At 42.6% G+C, this 19,354-nt stretch overlaps 1 protein-coding gene across 2 annotated transcripts in view; it reads left to right on the forward strand.

Annotated features, from left to right (window-relative positions):
* The window catches only part of CNIH3 (cornichon family AMPA receptor auxiliary protein 3), a 59,889-nt gene extending 41,141 nt beyond the window's left edge, over positions 1–18,748 (forward strand). Inside the window, exons 4-7 of one of the 2 annotated variants that reach the window (XM_028724536.2) lie at positions 13,802–13,914; positions 14,802–14,945; positions 16,912–16,983; positions 17,738–18,748. In XM_028724536.2, the coding sequence (XP_028580369.2) occupies positions 13,802–13,914; positions 14,802–14,945; positions 16,912–16,981 (327 nt within the window). In that variant the 3' untranslated portion in view covers positions 16,982–16,983; positions 17,738–18,748. The remainder of the gene's footprint in view (positions 1–13,801; positions 13,915–14,801; positions 14,946–16,911; positions 16,984–17,737) is intronic. The other variant, XM_028724537.2, reaches the window with a different exon arrangement.
* Positions 18,749–19,354: the final 606 nt, after the last annotated feature.

Here is a 19,354-nt window from a genome sequence, read left to right on the forward strand (position 1 = left end):
TCAGCTCTCCAAGTGTTCAGGCTGGAGTCCTTCCCAGACTTGTCCGCAGATGCCAGACATTGTAACTTGGGCCTGCTGCATGCAAATAATGTGCTGTGTTTCTGAGCTACGGCCCTTCTCCCCCCCAAAAAAACTTACCTGTGGGACATACCGCACATCTCTTTTAAATCTGGTTGTCTCACTTATGTGTCCAGCATTAGTACACCAGGTTTCCAGCACCTGGGGGTGAACTGTGCTAGTTTCATATGAGGAATGGTGGATGGAGTTGCATATATTTAGCCTGGATAAGAGGAGACAGAGGGGAGATATGATAGCCATCTTCCATTATCTAAAGGGCTGTCACATGGAAGATGGAGCAAGCTTGTTTTCTCCTCCTCTGGAACGTAGGACTCAAACCAATGGCTTCAAGTTGCAGGAAAAGAGATTCCAACCAAACATCAGGAAGAACTTTCTGACAGTAAGAGCAGTTCAACAGTGGAACGGTTTCTCTCGGGAGGTTGTGGACTCTCCTTCCTTGGAGGTTTTTAAGCAGAGGTTGGATGGCCATCTGTCATGGATGCTTCAGCTGAGATTCACGCATTGCAGGGGGTTGGACTGGATGATCCTCGCGGTCCCTCCCAACTCTCCCTATTCTGTGATTCTATGTGGAACAAGTTTTCCTTGTGCTCCCAGTTTCACTCTTATACCTGCCCTGGATTATCGGCTAGTAGAAATGAAGCTATTTGAAGTCCTGGCAGTAGGAAGATGCATTCTGGCAATTTTCCTGAACAGAGTGCAGGAGATATTCTTAGGTTTGATGAATTACCCCGTGACAAAAAACATAATGAGAACAGAAAATGGCCCACCATGGGTCCCCTTCATTGACAGTGATTGTAACAGAGATGGAGTGAGTGCACTTTGCCTGCACTCATTAGAGTCCAAAGATGGCTGCCTTATCTTTGTTACAGCGGATAATGCTTTCCCCATTCAGACCTCCTCTATATCATGACACTGCTGAGTCTGACTCATTGGATGGGCCACAGGAAACCTGTAGAAGGCTCCTCCAACAGTGTGATTAGTAGCAAAACCCGTGTCAAGAGGCAACAGAGATGAATTGTGAAGACTTACTAGCACTTGTAAAAAAAAAAAAAAGCAACCCTTTGCTGCAGTTCTTCAGGCAATCGTTCAATTCATATTTTAATAGCTTAAATGTCCTATGAGACAATGGCACAGATAGCATGGCCTGGCAAACCCTGCTTGAGACAAAGTGAGAGCTATATTTAGGGTTTCTATTTAAGCCACTTGCTGTGCTGCTAACCATGCAAGACTTGTAAATAGTTCTAATTTTTTTTTAATAAAAAAAGGAAGTTCATGGGCAGTTAAAAAGAAACAAACCACCTTGATTCTGTATGTTTTATATTTTTGATTATAACAAGAAAACTAAAAGAGGCAATTGCCCCCACATTGTATTATCAGTTGCAATAAACTAAAGTAAAACTGTAAGGATGATAATAAGTTCACACATATAAAATAGAGATGGATTCCTGGAGAATACTAGAAATTAATATTCCTTTTACTCAGTTGCAATCCCACCTGTCTTCCATCATGGAACCTGAGGCAGCAGGTACCGTATGTGTTTGCAGCTTGTGGTTTGTCTGGAAGAAACAAACCATGAACCCGGGTTCAGAAAATACACTAAGCCACACAGCAGTAGGAATAAAGTGGCTGCAATGTCTTCTTCGGGATCCTGTGCTTACATGCTCCAGCTAAGCCATGGTTTGGTTTAGCATAATGTGCAAACTGACTAGTTATAAGAAATTTGCTCTAGTCTCCCAGCAACTACTTGAATATCCCAAAATAGACAGACTGGTGGTGAAAGCACTACAGCACTGCAAATAACTTATATTTTGCCCCACCCCCTCCAGGTGCTAAATGAAATATGAAAATAGAGCATATCCCTGGAGTGTTGCTGTTCCAGGTGTGAGACCTGAATCCTGACAGCAAGTCTCTTAATGATGGCCCAGATAATATCCCTTGTTTTCTTCCTGTTTATTTTTCTTCCTGTATTGTGAGTTCATACTTTGCTGTTTGGGTCTGTTTGCCCTAGAAATGATTTAAGAACATATTGCAAGCTATAGGAAGATAAGCAGACAGTTTTTTTTAGGGTTTTTTGTTTTTTAAAGTGCTGGAAAGGTGTGCTTTTCTTTTAAAAAAAACTGCTCTGGGAAAAACACAACAGTTCAGCTATAAGCAAAAGAACCAGAATATTTCTTAGTTTCACTTCAGTTTTCTTCTTGGTTACACATTTAAAGAGTGTATGAATGGTGTTCAATTTATGGTGGCTTTCTTAAACGTTTAAATTATTATTATTATCTGTATACTTCCCTATAGCCGCAGGTCTCAGGGTGCTTCACAACATAATAACATTTCACAATGTAATAACACAAAGAGCATACTGCTCTTTGCCTTCGTCATCTTGTAATAAGAAGCAAATTGCCTCTGAATATGGAGGCTCCATTCTTGTTGGCAGACCTATCCTGGGCTAATGGCCCTCACAACATATCAATAAGACATTCAGACTCTGATGAGAAGGGGAAAATATCAGATTTTCATGGTAATATAGCATAGATAAAAAATGTTTGAGTACCAGTGTCCCATATGGGGGTTCTTTTTGATCAACTAGAAACATCTAAGGATACTGCCTGTACCCACTTACCAGGGTGTAAGCCCTGTTGGACTCAATTGAAGTTTCTTTTGAGTAGACATGTATACAGTTGCTTGTAAATCAATTAAAAATTGCTTTCAAGCTCATCTTGAGGGCCATGAGGGCTAGCAACCTACTTCTCTTAAAATGAAAACCGAGATTCCCGGAAAACTAAGTTTTGTGAGTTTTGCTCTTTACTGTACTTGTCTAGAACATGCACTATCCTGGCTGTAAGCAAAAATGTAATCCAGTAAACGGGAACAATTATAGCAAGCTGAAGCATCTTGCCTCCATTACAGTGCAACCCTATACAAGCCTACTCAAAAGTAAGCCACAATGATTTCATTGGGACTGACTCTCAAGTTAGTGTGCATAGATTTGCAGCCTTAGTCAGAAAGAGATGAGCTTGAATTTTTACCAAGAAGACAGAATGAAGTCTTGTTGCTTATTGAGAAAGTTGGACTAGATGCCTCTTGAGACACTTCCAGATTGCCTGTGATTCTGGGTGAACTCTGAACTCAAGTCCTGAAGACAAGTTCTATTAAGGCATTGTTTCTGTTCCTGTGTGATCATGGTATCTCCCCTGCCAGGTAAGTATGTTCCTAACATTTTTATCACCGAGAACAAAAATTCTACTTGGGCTAAAAATACACTGAGTACAAAACTTCTAGCTAGTTCATGGAAATCCTTTCCCCTTTATTCTTTCATGAATCATTTATTTTTGGACTATTTCTGTAAAGTGTCCCTCACTTGTCAGAGGAGAAATGGAGCACTTTGCTGTTTATGTAAACTGCAGAGCTGTTGCAAGGTTGCACGAGTCACTGAAAAGAGGTGTTCTCTCTCTTTCTGCCCCTATGATATGGCTGAGGCTCAGCGGACGCCAACCTTTTCTGCAGTGGCTCCTTGCTCGTGGAATGCTCTCGCCAGAGAGACTCACCTGGCTCCTTCATTACATATCTTTAGGTACCAGGCAAAAGCATTCCTCTTCTTCCAGGCCTTTGGATAATTAAACAATCTATAGCCTTTTAAACTGCGGGCGGGGGCGGGAGGAAGGTGTTGTCTTTGTCTGTTACGATCGTATGATGATGATGATGATGATGATAATAATAATGGTTGAGAAATCAGAGAGAGGAGCTGAGGGAAGTCGTGGGAGGGAGGGTTTGTTGGGGAGGTGGGAGGGGAAAAATGGGGGGGAATAATGAAGATGATTTGTTTGGATAATTTGTTATGTTGAAATTGTTAATAATTTTTTTAATAATAATAATAATGATGATGATGATGGTGGCAGACAGAGAGGTGGAGAGGGATAAAGTGCTTTTGAAAGGCTTTGAAGAAATCAGCTTACATAGGCTTCTTCCATATCATTTCCCTTGCAACCAGGTTCCTTTCCCACGTCCAAAAATTAATCTCATTGCCAGCAAAAAGTGTTTACAGTCGTACCTTGGTTCTTGAACACCTTGTGACTCAAACATTTTGGCTCCCAAACGCTGCAAACCCCGAAGTGAGTGTTGCGGTTTGCGAAGGTTTTTTGGAAGTCGAACGTCCAAAGTGGCTTCTAATTGAGTGCAGGAAGCTCCTGCAGCCGATTGGAAGCCTCGCCTTGGTTTTTGAACATTTTCAGAAGTTGAACGGACTGCTGAAACGGATTCCATTTGAGACTGTACTTCACAATGTATGAATCAAGGTTCCTTTTGCCTTGAGTATCTCTCTTGTGAAACAACAACAAGCATCACCTTGGGGAAGACTCAGTGCTTCTCTGCACCTTTTCCAACAGGGAGTGGGCAGTGTGGTGTAACAGAGCAAGTGATAGACTAAGGCAGGTAGGGAACACTGGCCCTGGGGGCTGAATGTGGCCCTCAAAGTCCCTCCATTAAGCCATTGATGATCACCCGAGGCTACACCCCATACCGGTCCTGTTTCACACCCTCCTTCAGTATTTTTGCCTGGCTGGAATGTGTTTTTGATCTCTGATGTATGCCTCCTGCTTGTCTAGATGGAGGAAAGACAGGAATGTTTGAGTGTGTGTAGAAACGAGTCTACTGTACGTAGCTAACAATTACATGCATTGTTCTAAACCAGTGGTTTTCAACTAGTGTGCCGTGGCACCCTGGGGTGCCTTGAATGATGGTCAGGGGTGCTGTGAGCAACACTGGCCTCTCTCCCTCTTTCCTTCCATCCCAGCTCGGATGCCCACTCGCATGTCTGCGTCCCAAAGGCTTACATGGCTGCTTGTTGCGGCAGCTCTGCCTACAAGTTCCCCAAGTGAATGGTGCCTGTGGACCTGGCCAGGGGGTGCTTCCCAGGCCCCTGTGGGGCAGTTTGAAGAGGCACCTCTCTTTGGAGCAGGGGGGGGCAGCTCAGAGACCAGGGGGAGCAGCAATGTCTGCCCAGAGGACTCCCAAGGAGAGGGGAGAGGAGAGGATGCCGAGGGAACACTCCACAAGGGAGGGTGTTTGAAAAGGGGTGAGGGTCTGCCGGCTCTGCAGGCAAGGGGTGACAGAACTGGGCTTCTGAGCCCCATGGTGGTGGTGCAGAAAGAATGTAGTTGGTCACTGTTATGTACTGAAGTTCTCACTCTGGGCCAGCAGGGGGGTACTGTAGATAGTTTTCACTCAAGTCCGCATATGCAAATAAGGAATTGAAAGTGATGTTCAGTGATTGGATAGTTACAAAAAGTTGTTACTGTTGCATTGTAGTGGAGCTCTATATAAGCAGGCTGGCTGAACCCTTCAGTTCTGTTCTGGCCTGTGAATAAACAAGTGCTGTCTGAAGAATCGCTGTGTCGTCTGATATGTTCACCTACAACTTAACAGTCCCGGGAGCCATGGACTCAAAAGGTTGAAAACCTCTGCTCTAAACACTTTTGGCTCTGGCCCCACCCACCATTGCAATGCGACCATTAAAAGGTTACCTAGAAGAGAAGGAGGTCCTCAAATGTTCCTTGAATTTGGTAAGGAGAGTTGCCCATCTCAGTCAGAAATGGCAAAATAATATACTGTATAATAATTTCCAACAAGTTGGTTAGAGGTTGTTGAGAGCCAATGTTACTTTCTGACAAGAGATAGCGAGAAGGTGCTAGCGATTTCCTGCGAAGTGGTAATCTGTGACAGTTCTTTACTGGCAAAAAATGTAATTATACCCTATGCTGTTGTGGAGAGAAAATGCAATAATGATGGGAATTGTTTCTTTTCAAATAATTTGACTGATTCTCTGTACAACTAAAGAGATAAATAAAGTAATTACTTGTAAATTACATGCATTAGAAAAGTTAACCTAGCTTGTGGCTCATTTAAAAAAAGTATTAAAGACATATTTCAGGGAAGTTTGGTGCAATCATCATCACTATTATCTAGTTTTATAGCACTCACTTGGCAGTTGTGTGTCCTTGTGAACCTGCTTTGGTCCGAAGTTCATGCAAAGATGTCACAATCTGCAAGCTTTAGTTCTTAGCCTCACATCAAAGAGATGGGTCTCAAACAGATCACTTTCAGCAGGGAAATAGGCATTAATTAAAGCTAAGCTTAGTGGTAACTCTTTTGCTGCCTTGCAAGGAATTATAATGTGACTACTCAGATGGAATGGATTTCAGACGTGGAACTGAAAATCCATCCTTTTTGTCTATTCTGGACACTTAATATCTCCATATTTTAAGAATATATTTTGAGGTGGTCCAGTAAGCTAGTAGCACCATAGAGAGAATGGGAGTAGCAGAGATGGAAGTGCTGGGATATCTGTGAAGGACAGAGAAGTATGTATGTGGGGGTAGAAATAGAGAATATGAGTGCAGGAAGACTTTGGGATGGAGCAGGCATCCTCAGACTCAGCCTTCCAACTGTTTTGGGACTTGCAATTCCCATCATCCCTGACCACTGGTCCTGTTAGCTAGGGATGATGGGAGTTGTAGTCCCAAAACAGCTGAAGGGCCGAGTTTGGGGATGCCTGGTATGGAGGAATATAAAGTAGAGGAAGGTATCTGAAAGATGGGGGTACAGGGAGATCTGTCTGGTAAATAAACAGACAAATTGGAATAGCAGTAGAGGCAGTGCTGATAGGTCAGTGCTACTGAAAGAGAAGAGGGAATGAGAAATAGGGCTGCAGTGCAAAATAATCTGTATGGAAAGAAAGGGTAACATAGGATTGCTGATATGTGTTCACGCAAATAGAGAAGGCAATGAAGTGGGGTGGAGCTAAGGAGTCACTCCCTCAACACCCTCATTGCTGCCACTTACCTTGGTGACGCAGGGTAGCAGCCAGGTCAGAGCCATGTGCATTCCTTCCAATGCAACCTCACAGCTGCAACCTTACTACTAACCTGCCCTGCCCTATCCAGGTAAGGTATAGTAATGCGGGTGTCAGGAGGGCAGCTCTGTTGCTCTACCCTGCTACACCAGCCATTACTAGAGCTGGAGCTGTAGTTAGAACTATCGAGCTATAGATGTAGAGCTATAGATATATTTGCTTGTCTATTCAGAAGTAAATCCCATTGAGTTTAGTGGGTCACGCTCAGATAAGTACTTAACTGAAAGATAGCTGTATCCTGTCCTATAATATTGAAGTTCTTCTTTGGGGCTGTGATCCATCAAAGCAGTAGCGTTTCTTTATGCATGTAGCCAAGACCATCCCAAAGGTATGTGGCAGGGATAGCAGTGGTTTGAAAACCTACCGTATTTTTCGCCCTATAGGACGCACTTTTCCCCCTCCAAAAATGAAGGGGAAATCTGTGTGCGTCCTATGGGGCGAATACAGGCTTTCGCTGAAGCTTGGAGAGTGAGAGGGGTCGGTGTGCACCGACCCCTCTCGCTCTCCAGGCTTCAGGAAGCTATCAGCAAGCCTGGGGAGCCTGCGGGAGTTGGCGCTGGGCAGACATCGGCCAGCCCCACAAGCTCGGGGGACAGCGGGGAGGCACAGCGCCGCCATCCCGCTGTTCCTCGACCTGGTTTTGGGGGGGGAAATAAAGGCAAAATTTTTTTCCTTTATTTCCCCCAAAAAAAACTAGGTGCGTCCTATGGGACGAAAAATATGGTATATAAAATATATAAACAAAACGAATGCAAAGTATCCCAATTCCCATTCAACTTAGCTCCCCAAAAGCACCTCTCACAAAAAAATTACACCGCTTCTATAAATGTTTAGGTTTGGCTTTGGCAAATCTCTACAAAAAAAATTCTGTGTGGCAGACACTGAGCACCCCCCCCCCCCAATACCAATACCAATACTAGTTGAATGCAATGCCTGGGTGCAATTTTAAATAAGTGCACTTCATTGATTTTAAAGGTTACTTAGGGATCTTGGTGTGAAGCCTTTTTAACTATACAGCAGTAAATAAACTTCATGGATAAAAATCAGGTTCCGTGGCTTAAATTCAGTCTGAAAAACAAATCAGTGCTGATGATGGAGTACTAGTGCAGTATGTTTCCAGCAATATGTTTCCTACCTATTCAGTAGGTACGGTAGTTAATACATTTTTGTACCACACATAGAGTATTTAACTGGAATAATCCATTTTGAAAAAAGGGTCCAGTGGAACTTGCATCTGTTATCTTGAAACTGCTGCCAAGAATTGTCTGTGAAAGCCATGTTTTCTTTTAAGCACGCCCACCATATATGGGGAAAGGTCCCTCTTTTCTTCGATGGATATCCCATCTCTTAACATTGATATAGGTGAAGATGGTCCACATCTGTTTTTTAGTCTCTATTTGCTGTGGTGGTTGTAGGTTTGTTTTAATAGTGCACATGCAATGTTCCCAAGCATTTTAAGGTCTACAACATAAGAAGGGAGCTGCCACCATGTGCATCCCAGCTGGGTGCTTATTCCAATTCAGTGCACACATTTTTAAAGTGCTGCTACTTGCTTGTATCATCCGGTTTCTTTTGCTTCCCCTTGCTTGCTCTAAACCTATCCTGCTTGTGGTCTATAGCTTGCAATTAGCACCACTTAATAGCTGTTAAATAGGGTAATTGGCTGTTATCCTCACAGAGGTGTTCCTTTAGCAGCTGATATTTCTCAATGAGCCCCAGCTAACAGTCGTTCAGCTCTAAGAGGAAACCCAAAGTGAAATTCAATTATTTCCTTGCTCTGAAAATCATGGTTCCTTCCTGTCCTGTAAGGATTTTTCGTGGGCTGGGGGATAAAATTTCACATTATCTGTTTTAGTAAGCAATGTAGAACAAATCACAGCAGATCACAGATTTCCACAGGGATATTTTGCAGACATTTTCACTTTCCAGAAAGAGATGATGAAGACTTAAAATGTCGTTCACTAATTGGCTTGTCCTCCTGCAGTGTTACCATATGTGAGTAGAAAGAGTGGAAATGCCAACTAAAAAAATAGCTGAGGAAATTGATGGTCCATAGATGGTCTGAGGGAGGTTATTACTCATTTTCTGCTGACTCTTAAGATGGCATTCACATGCCTTCTTCAAGATTGGTTCAAGAAGCGGGTCTGGGCCTTATTGGGAAAGCTGGGTTTCATTCTCTTGGGATCTCATGATGGTAAAGAAGCTGGATTTATTTGCCACCATCACTGCTTTATGTTAGGTATGATTGTGTGTTCTTACCTGGGTTCAGTCATACACAGTACCAGATATGTGCCACTTGTGCTCCACTACTGTCTGACTCAGGCATAGGCAAACTCAGCCCTCCAGATGTTTTGGGACTTCAACTCCCATCATCCCTGACCACTGGTCCTGTTAGCTAGGGGTGATGGGTGGTTTAGACCAGTGTTTCCCAACCTTGGGCCTCCAGCTGTTTTTGGACTACAACTCCCATCAACCCTAGCTAGCAAGACCAGTGGTCAGGGATGATGGGAATTGTAGTTCAAAAACAGCTGAAGGCCCAAGGTTGGGAAACACTGGTTTAGACCACAGCATCCCAAAACATCTGGAGGGCCAAGTTTGCTCATGCCTGGCCTGACCTATTTAATTGTTCAGAGCTCACCTGGGAACCAATCCTAAACTCAGTTCTTCACAGTTCTGAAAAAGTTGTGATTTGCTCAGTGGCAAACACCAGATCATGGCTATGATGTGCCACATGTGTTGGACCCTGAGGTACTGTGTATATAATCCTGAGCTTAACCAGATGAAGTGGTTCAGTATAGATACTAAATCATCCAACACTACTGTGTGTGTCTTCTCCAAGACCACCTTTGAGACTGGCTCTGCCAGCTCAGGTAGGAATGTTGTTGCGCACCCTAACACAAACCCGTACTTGTTTGAATGCCCACACCATACCTCAGATTTTCTGGCTTGGAGTGACATACACATTTTTTTAAAAAAAAAATAATCCCTGCTCTTTTGTGCAGATCTGGTTTATTAGAAAACTTACATTCTAAAAATTATCTTTTAGAAAAAAAGCTATGCACACAACTGAACAAATACCTGTGTGTATGCTCACAACAGACCTCAGGTTTTTGGAATTTATGGTGAGTGGGGAGGTACTAATTAAGGGAAGGGATGCTGTGGTCTAAACCACTGAGCCTCTTGGGCTTGCCAATCAGAAGATCGGGCGGATTGAATTTGCTCTGTCCCAGCTCCTGCCAACCTAGCAGTTTGAAAGCATGCCAGTGCAAGTAGATAAATAGGTACTGTTGTGGTGGGAAGGTAAATAGCGTTTCCGTGCACTCTGGTTTCTGTCACGGTGTTCCGTTGCCTTGAGTACATCCCTTGTGAAACAACAACAAGCATCACCTTGGAGAAGACTTGGTGCTTCTCTGCACCTTTTCCAACAGGGAGTGGACAGCGTGGTATAATAGAGCAAGTGATAGGCAGGTGGGGAACACTGGCCCAGGGGGCTGAATGTGACCTTCAGAGTCCTCCATTAAACCATTGACAATCACTCGTTTCTGTCACAGTGTTCCATTGCGCCAGAAGCGGTTTAGTCCTGCTGGCCACATGACCCGGAAATCTGTCTGTGGACAAACGCCGGCTCCCTCAGCCTGAAAGCGAGATGAGCGCCGCAACCCCATAGTCACCTTTGACTGAACTTAACCATCCAGGGATCCTTTACTAATTGAGGAGAGGGAACAACAACAACCAGTGTGAAAATATCCCACTAACATCACCCACTAGCATGGATAAGAAATGTGGAGGTGTATGGACACAGCCCTAGGATTTGTTTGGTATAAATTTCCTTTGAAAGAACTTGCTTTGTAGGTACTATTAACACTGCTGCGTCTGCCACCATTATGATCACATTGTGTCTATTTTCTTTTGGTTGAGAGCATCTTCAGTATGTTACATCTTTCACAGATGATAAATCATGGCAGTTTCACAGTACAGGGGCCAGGCAATGGTAATAACTTATCACCACTGAACTTTCCTTTTCCTTTATTGCATAGTTACAACCTTCTTAGCAAGAAAGATTAATTGTGGTCACAGATAAAAAGCGTTTAAATGGTGGTCATCTATCAAATGAAGTAACCCAACATTTAAGGTATTAGCAGTGATTGCAATAGATTTTAACAGATGGACTCCCCCACCCTTAAGACATCCTATTAAATTGTATTTAACATTCTATTACTCATTCCGAACTCTTCAGAAAATGGCAGGATGGAAATAAAAATCAGAGTATCAAAGAACACTATACAAGATAATAAAAACAGTCGTTTGGAGAGAGTATTTGACATTGCGGGATACTAGATCCCTGCCCCTTTAAACCACTGCCGTGGGCTGATATGCTGTAGGCATGATAATAGTAAAAGACGACCCTTTGAGGAAGAAAAGAGAATTTTAAAAGTTATTTCATTAGAGGCCATTTTAAAGGCTTTCTAGCTAGATTACTTAAAATTGTATCATTTTGTACACTGCTCAGTTTTATTTGTGAGAAAGGCAACCCCCTATTTACGTTGAGGTTGCGTTGCAAGGCACTGTGTGTTTAAGTGAAATTGTTTATATTTGAAGCACAATTTTAAAAGCCTGCAAGCATCCAGTTCTGCCTTACCGCACTCCACCCGTTTTGGTGATGATTTTGTGACGTTTTCAGGTCACTTCTAGGTTCAGCATGTGATGCCCATGTGTGCAGTCGTGCACATATTGAACCCACATAAATGGGGTTTTTCCTGTATATAGGTTTGTTTCCGTCTGGCTTTTTTTGGTCTGATGTTTTCAAGTCACTTCTGGGTTTGGCGCCTTGTGCGATCGCGCATCAATCAGACACATGTCAGTTGGTTTTTGCCTGTATAATGTTTGAATTAGCTCTTAGAGGCAGGCTTCAGAGGTCTCTGAGAGAAAGAGGAGTCTGAAGATTAGCTTTTAAAAATGCTCTTTAATGCCCTCACCATTTGTCTGATGTGTGGAATATACTACTGGAAGGCCACTTGTGACAGACTGTAGGATTTGCTACACACAACACTTCCATGTGAGGCTAAGTCAGGTCATACATTGTTTATCCAAACATTAATGGTTGGCCAGCAGCCCAGGTTCCCTCATGCTGCTGTGTCTCAGACATAAACTAATGCTGTGCGCACTGCAATGTATGGAAATCTATATTGACATAACTGGGTAAGGGATCAGGCCCTGTCAGGCCTGAGCTCTAGGCAGTGGTCTGAGCTGACCCATGAGCCAAGAATTGCACCAGGAGATCAGAGTCAAGAGACAAAGCCAGCAGCTGAGACCAGTGTGTAAACTGGGACCAAAAGACAAACCAGGAAGGATTAAGGATCCAGTCAATAACCTTCCTGTTTGTCTACTCCACTGCTGTTTTGTTTACCATGTTCCCCTATCTCTCCTATCTAGTGAAACTAATAAGGTAGCCTTGCCAATTTTCACCAATGCCTGGTCCCTAGTATCTGGTGGAAACTGATAAAGTCAGGGCAAGTCATTGACCATTTCTTCAGCATTTCCCCTACTCTGCTTCTTCGAAAAGGCCTGAATAGTTGCACCAGCACAAGTATAAATAGTATAAATAGTAATACTTGAATTTAACACAACATTGAAACTAATGAGGCATCAATATAACGGACAAGTGTTTTTTCTAATTTCACAGAGTTCAGAGAGGGTTGACAGTGAGGGAAATAGCAGATGAGAGCAGCTTGGAAAAGGAGAGGAAACTGGGTAACACGCAACACATGTTAATTGTGGCCATACACACTGCAGCAGCACAAATGGATGCCTTCATCTGCTCCAGCTGCAACAAACATGTCTTTCCTGCGTTGGGCAACAATTTGTCTTCACCCCCAAAGGTACACTCCTCCATTGCCTTTTTAGACAGACAGATGTCATCAACATACACAGAGAATGAATGAATGTGTGCATACAGAGAAAATTTTAAATGTGAAAAAATGCTTACAACGCAGGAAGGTTGGAGTGCAATTGCAAATTCACTTTTACTATCCATTACTACAACTGGCCAGTAATTGATTTCTGTCTTTCACGGACAACATGGGAAGAGGATATGGAACGCATTCTGCTTCAAATCTGTTCCTCAGGCTCTAATACAGACTTCCCACACTATATTCTGTCTGTGGGTTAAATACTTTTTCTGTCTGTAGGCTAAATACTTAGTACTGAATTTTAAGTCTCTCTGATAGTCTTTTTATTGCTAAAGGCTGTGGTATAAGTGCCTCAAGTAAATAAATGCAAAGTTGGCATCCCATGTACATTATGCTAGAGTTTTGCAACTACAGTATAGATACCAGTTCTGCTTTGGAATTTTGTTAAGGTCTCAAAAAGTCTTACTTTTTATTGAGAAAAGGAGTAATATTTAATTTCTGCCTTCTCCAGATATCCACCTCATTCTTGTACAGGAAACTGTAAACGTTGAAAACTTCCTAATTATTCATTCTCAAGCACATGCACACACCAATGACTTGTCAGTCTCCCACACAAAGCACAGCAGATAATCTTGGATTTTCCCCCCAGGTACTTTTCAAATGGCTAAATAACTTCTTAGTACAAGTAGAGGAAGGCGTAGGCCGGTTCCAGGAATTCTCTTGCTCAGGATCCCAAGAATCATTGTCTTTCATCACCCAAATAGGCCTTGCCAGATGGTGTAGCAGAGTGTGAGATTTGTAGGTGTGGCTCATTTTCTGGCAAGGTGGTTTAAAGAACAACAACAACAACTTAGAATTATTATATCCAACAACTGAACAATCCTTTCTGTTTTCTTTTCCCTGTTCCCAGCTAGTATTGCCAGAATATTCGATCCATAGCCTTTTCTGTATAATGTTTCTGTGTGCTCAAGAATGGCTGACCCTTGGCTTGAATATTCCTCTGCTTTTCTATCACTTCTGGAGGTAAGTCATATTCCTGCTTGGAAGTTCATTGTTTCCCTTGCTGCATCTGTCACTTCCAGAGAAGCTTAGATAGGCTAGTTTTAGCCTTTTGGCTTTAGTAATCCAGGAGGCTTTAAGGCAGACTGGATTCTCCTGATATTTCCCCCTTTTCTCTCCTTTAGAACAATAATTACACAAACAGTCTTGTAAAAGTTAAAAATTTGCCCACTCGGAGTACTTGTTGAAGGTAACAGATACAGCAGCATTGTTCAGGCAGGCTTAAAATGGTAGTTAAATTACAAAGACATACTTAAGTCTAGCTTAAAATGGAGTCTGAGCTTGGAGCTCAGACTTAGATGTTCTACATCAGGGGTAGGCAACCTAAGGCCCGTGGGCTGGATGTGGCCCAATCGCCTTCTCAGTCTGGCCCACGGACGGTCCAGGAATCAGCGTGTTTTTACATGAGTAGAATGTGTCCTTTTATTTGAAATGCATCTCTGGGTTATTTGTGGGGCTTGGGAATTCGTTCATTCCCCCCCCCCAAAAAAAAACAATTGTCCGGCCCACCACATGGTCTGAGGGACGGGGGACCGGCCCATGGCTGAAAAAGATTGCTGACCCTGTTCTACATTGTTGGCAGAGCAGAAAGAGGAAGAGACCGTGGCCTGGCAGGCAGGATATCTACGCCCTCTCCCTGTCAGGGCACAGGGGGCGTGTCTCTCACAGAGTCCTCTCTAGCAAATTTACAGGAAAACTCTGTCAGCTTCAGCTCCTATCATTTGCCTATCTAGTAAAACATGAATTGTTGGCTTGACTGCCTTTTAAGTATCCCACAGGCCCTAGCTTCTCATGACAAATGGCTTGTGTATAGGCTTTTCCTTCACCAGGTGTTTCCTTTTCTTTTTCAGGTATTTCCACTGTCCAGCAGACAGTACGGAGCTAGCATATGACCCTCCTGCAGTAATGAATGCAGACACCTTGATCTACTGCCAAAGAGAGGCCTGGTGTAAACTAGCTTTCTATCTCCTCTCCTTCTTCTACTATCTTTACTGGTAAGCTTGGTCTCACTTCCCTCAAGGAGAGTGGTAAAGACCTTAGAGGAAAGGTGGGCAAATCTTGGTGCTCCAGAAGTTGTTTGAGTACAGCTCTCATTGTCCATCCTGGAGGGCCACATCCCTGTCTTAGAGGGCGGATCTGGGGGGCCACTGATTTCCCCACACCTGCTTTAGAGGGTAGAGCGATTGTGGGTGGACAGAGGGTAGAGAAGATCTATAGTTATTGCAACTAAGAACAGCACTTAACAAAGAACAGGCAGGGTAATACTGTTTGCTGAGGCTTTCAGATTCTTTGTGCAAACCTCTGATACTCTATTAAGGTGTAGCGCAACAATAAATGAGTAATTATTTTGTGTAGCAGTCTATACATTTTAACATTTTCTTCCTTCCCTGGTACATCTTGTACCAATTTCTGCTATTTTTTACATCTTGTACCAATTTCTGCTATTTCTACCCTATTTTTGAGTCATCGCAGAGTGACACACACAGAGTACTGTAAAACCACTGGGCACACCCAAGTGACCATAATGGAAGGAAGCTAGCAATTTTCAGGCTGTGTTTGTAAGCGAGGGATTTCCAGTACTTCGTGTACACACCAGTACTGATGGTGTGCTTCAGAATGAGAGATTTCCTCCCCCCACCCCAGCCGCCCATATAAGAGCTAATGAAAGACCATTAGAACATGTGTTGCATCAAAGCTCCTTCTCTGAGGCAGCAGTGACCTTGATTGGCCCAAATGTACAACTTCCTAGCCAATTATTAATGATGGTATTAGTTCATTTTCTTGGGCACATTTAGGATCTGGCCAATGAAGCTTCAAAGTGCCATAAAGGAAGTAGAGCAGTGTTTCTGAGGCTGCATACACACTCCCATTTAATCTGCATCCACCACTGGTTAGGGAAATGTTTTGTTGTTTAGTCGTTTAGTCGTGTCCGACTCTTCTTGACCCCATGGACCAGAGCACGCCAGGCACTCCTGTCTTCCACTGTCTCCCACAGTTTGGTCAAACTCATTCTAGGAAATGTTGTACACATGACCTTAGCCACAATCTATATCTATCCTGACAAGGAGAAGGTGGCGACAGAGGACGAGATGGTTGGATAGTGTTTTCGAGGTTACCAGCATGAGTTTGACCAAACTGCGGGAGGTAGTGGAGGACAGAGGTGCCTGGCGTGCTCTGGTCCATGGGGTCACGAAGAGTCGGACACGACTAAACGACTAAACAACAAACAACAACATATCCTGTATCTGCCCTGCTTGCTTCTCATGAAATACTGCATTTTGATGCATTTTCCCTCACCCAGCTAGCTCTGATCCAAATTGAGAAAATGAATAACCTAGTTAGGGTTTAAGATAGTAACGTGTACACAGCCTAAGACGCTGCTTTTGCCCCTTAATCCATTGCACTGCCGCAGCCCTACCTTAGTTGTGTGCCACCAGACCTAACACACTTCTTTTGTGAGCTGTTAATACATCGGGATGTGTGCTCATGCTTCATTAACCTGGAGAAAGCTACCATGTATAAAAGCAGCAAAACACTTTTCTGGCAACAATACCTTTTATAGATTATATAATCTGCCATTAACCTCTGCAGACTGTTTATAAGTAAAATCAATTTGGAAAGAGTACAGTGAATAAAGTAAACTGCTGACTGTTTTCTGAAATGGGGACATAGGAGGGTGTTTGGCAATGCAAGGAGGACTGAATTCAAGGAACAGGAAGTGGAATGGCAGAACACTGCCCAGATTGCTAATAGGTTGAGAGAAGAACCATGTTACCTGTTGGAGAGACTGAACCAGAGGTGATGGCAACAGATCCATGTGTTCTAAACATGTATCTCCTCCAAACATATAGAAAAGAGAGAGCACAATCAGTTTTTAAACAGCAGGAGGAGTGAATGGTTGCAGAGCACAGGTTCCTTCCCTCCCCTGCCACACAATAAGTTATTTTCCACCTCAACCAGGCTGGTGTCCCTTTTGATGCTAAGACCAGACCTATCTCCTACTGAAACGTTCCTCTATGGACATATCTGAAGGTACGTGATTTAGCAATCTTGTGAAGCAACTTGGGTCTGGGTTTGGTCAGTTGGGACGCCACCTCAGAACACCATGTATGTTGTCCTGAGCTTCAACTGTGATGTTTTGATATAAAATAGGGTTTTAAAATGTATAAAAACAAAAAACTGCACACAGAGGTCTGCTCATGTCTAATTTGGCTACTGCTGGAGCATATCAGTGTGTTTCCTTAGAAGTGTTCTACAAAGCAATAGTCTTTAATTAGGTGTGAGTTTGTGTGTATTTAAAAGGACTCCACTGTTTAGCTATGGCCAGAATTACATTATTTATGGCTCTTTTCCAAAGAAAAAAACCCCTCTCATTAATCTTCATTTTTCTTGCATCGCAAGGAAAAGGGCGGGGGAGGGGGAACATTTAAATAGAAATCCTACCCGTACTTCAGGGAATTGCTGGCAGAAATTTCAAAGATCAAACACACTATTGCAAAAGGTTTCTTCTTAGTATCAGACAAAGCAGAATTTCAGGCATGTCTTGGAAATCACTGGGGAAACAGTAAAAATAAAAATATCCTGCATGTTTTCCCGTTCTCCTTGTAAATCCATCATAATTTGGATATAATATGAAGTTGCCAAAAAGGAGCAGGTTTCACATACAGAGCAAGGAAGGCAATGGGACTTCAGGGTCAGCATAAGGGGAAAGGGTTAGGAAGCTAAACGAGGTGCTGCAATATTCAAAGGGATCTTTTCATACTGAACCTTTTCTCTTTATATACAGCATGATCTACTCTTTAGTGACTTCCTAATTCAAAGAAGGCGTTAAAGACTGGAAACTACAAAGGGTAGAGATTAAAGACAAGCTGATCTGCAGTCACGCTTGCTATATGAAGCACCACAAAGAAATGGAAGCTTTGAACCCAACCACCATACTGGATGTAAAAAGGGGGGAAATCATTAGAAGAAGTTTAAAAAATTGAAAGTAATAGATGGCTGAACAAACTGCTTCTCCTGCTTACCATTCTGTGTTTTACATCCTTTGGGATTTCCAATTCCCCAGCATGAACAAAACAAATACGACTATTGAATATGGCTTCATCTGCATGTGACGGGAGCAAAAGATTCTGTCATATGACTTTATCATAGAACTGCAACTCCCAAAAGGAGGAAGATTTGTTCCTTACCCCTTTTTCCACAGAGGGGCTAGTAACGCAAGATGGCTGCCTACAAAAACTGACCAAGGAGATTGCTGTGAAGTTTTGATGTGTGATTCTCTGCTCCCAGAGTATCATCAGTTGCTGGACACAAGCTGGGAAATACCTGGCTAAATTGCTCTTTGCCTGAAGAAGAAAAGATGCATCTTGTCAATTAGAACACATTGGCAGAAACATGTTCAAATTATGCACCCAGCCATTCTCACTTAAAGGCTTTTCTTGTGGTTGATCCTCCAGTGATTTATACTAGCATGCCCAAGCAATGCTGAACCAATTCAGACACGGTAAAGTCAATAGTACTAGTCCGTTTTTTATGATGACACAATTATGTCAAGCATCCTACATAGTATAATATTTCCTCTACTGGAGGAAAAATACTAATAACACACAAGGAATGGTGTGGCAGAATGTTCTGCAATACAGACTGCAAAATGACCACATTACTTTAGTCTGCAGTCTTGTCATGTGGTTTTAGGTGTATGGTGCAACAGAACCTGAAGTTAATGGGACTATTCACCCCCCACAAGCATATTGAATAGATGTTGTCGAGCATAGTAATAAATGGTGATTATTATTAATTTTTGTATACAAGATTTCTAATTTCATCTGAGATATCGTGCTAATTTGGTTGGCCATATGGGCTGTATGTGTCTGCTGTATGTCTGCTACATACACACATTTCTTATATATATTTTATTTATTTAACAAAATTTGAAGACTGCTTGATCGCTAAAACCTCTATGCACACATATTTTTTATGTGTCTCCAAGAGTGTAGACTTCATGCTATTGTCTTTAAAGTTGTAATCCCTAACACTTTACTAGGGAGTAAATCCCCCTGAACTCAGTGGAACTTACTTCTAATATGCTTAAGGGTGCTTAAGATTTTAAATTTGTACTTCAGTTTTTTGAACTACAATTCTTTGGCATAAAATATAATCTAATCTGTTACCCAAGATGTGCACCCTTACATTAAAAAATATACAATTAAGGTGGGTCAGAAAAAAGGGGCACCTTCTTCAGTCTTCTGCCTTGCACTGTTGCTGTGGCCAGTATGCCAAGCTAAAAATCTCAACAGGATGCTGCTGCCTGCCCTGAAAGGAAGGAGAGACTGCAGTAAATAACCTGGTGGTTGAAGTCTCTCTTTTGCCATGATTTCAGTGAAGAGGAGATAGACGAACAGCA

This window comes from Podarcis muralis, chromosome 3 (genome assembly GCF_964188315.1).
Source record: "Podarcis muralis chromosome 3, rPodMur119.hap1.1, whole genome shotgun sequence".
Taxonomy (NCBI): Eukaryota; Metazoa; Chordata; class Lepidosauria; order Squamata; family Lacertidae; genus Podarcis; species Podarcis muralis.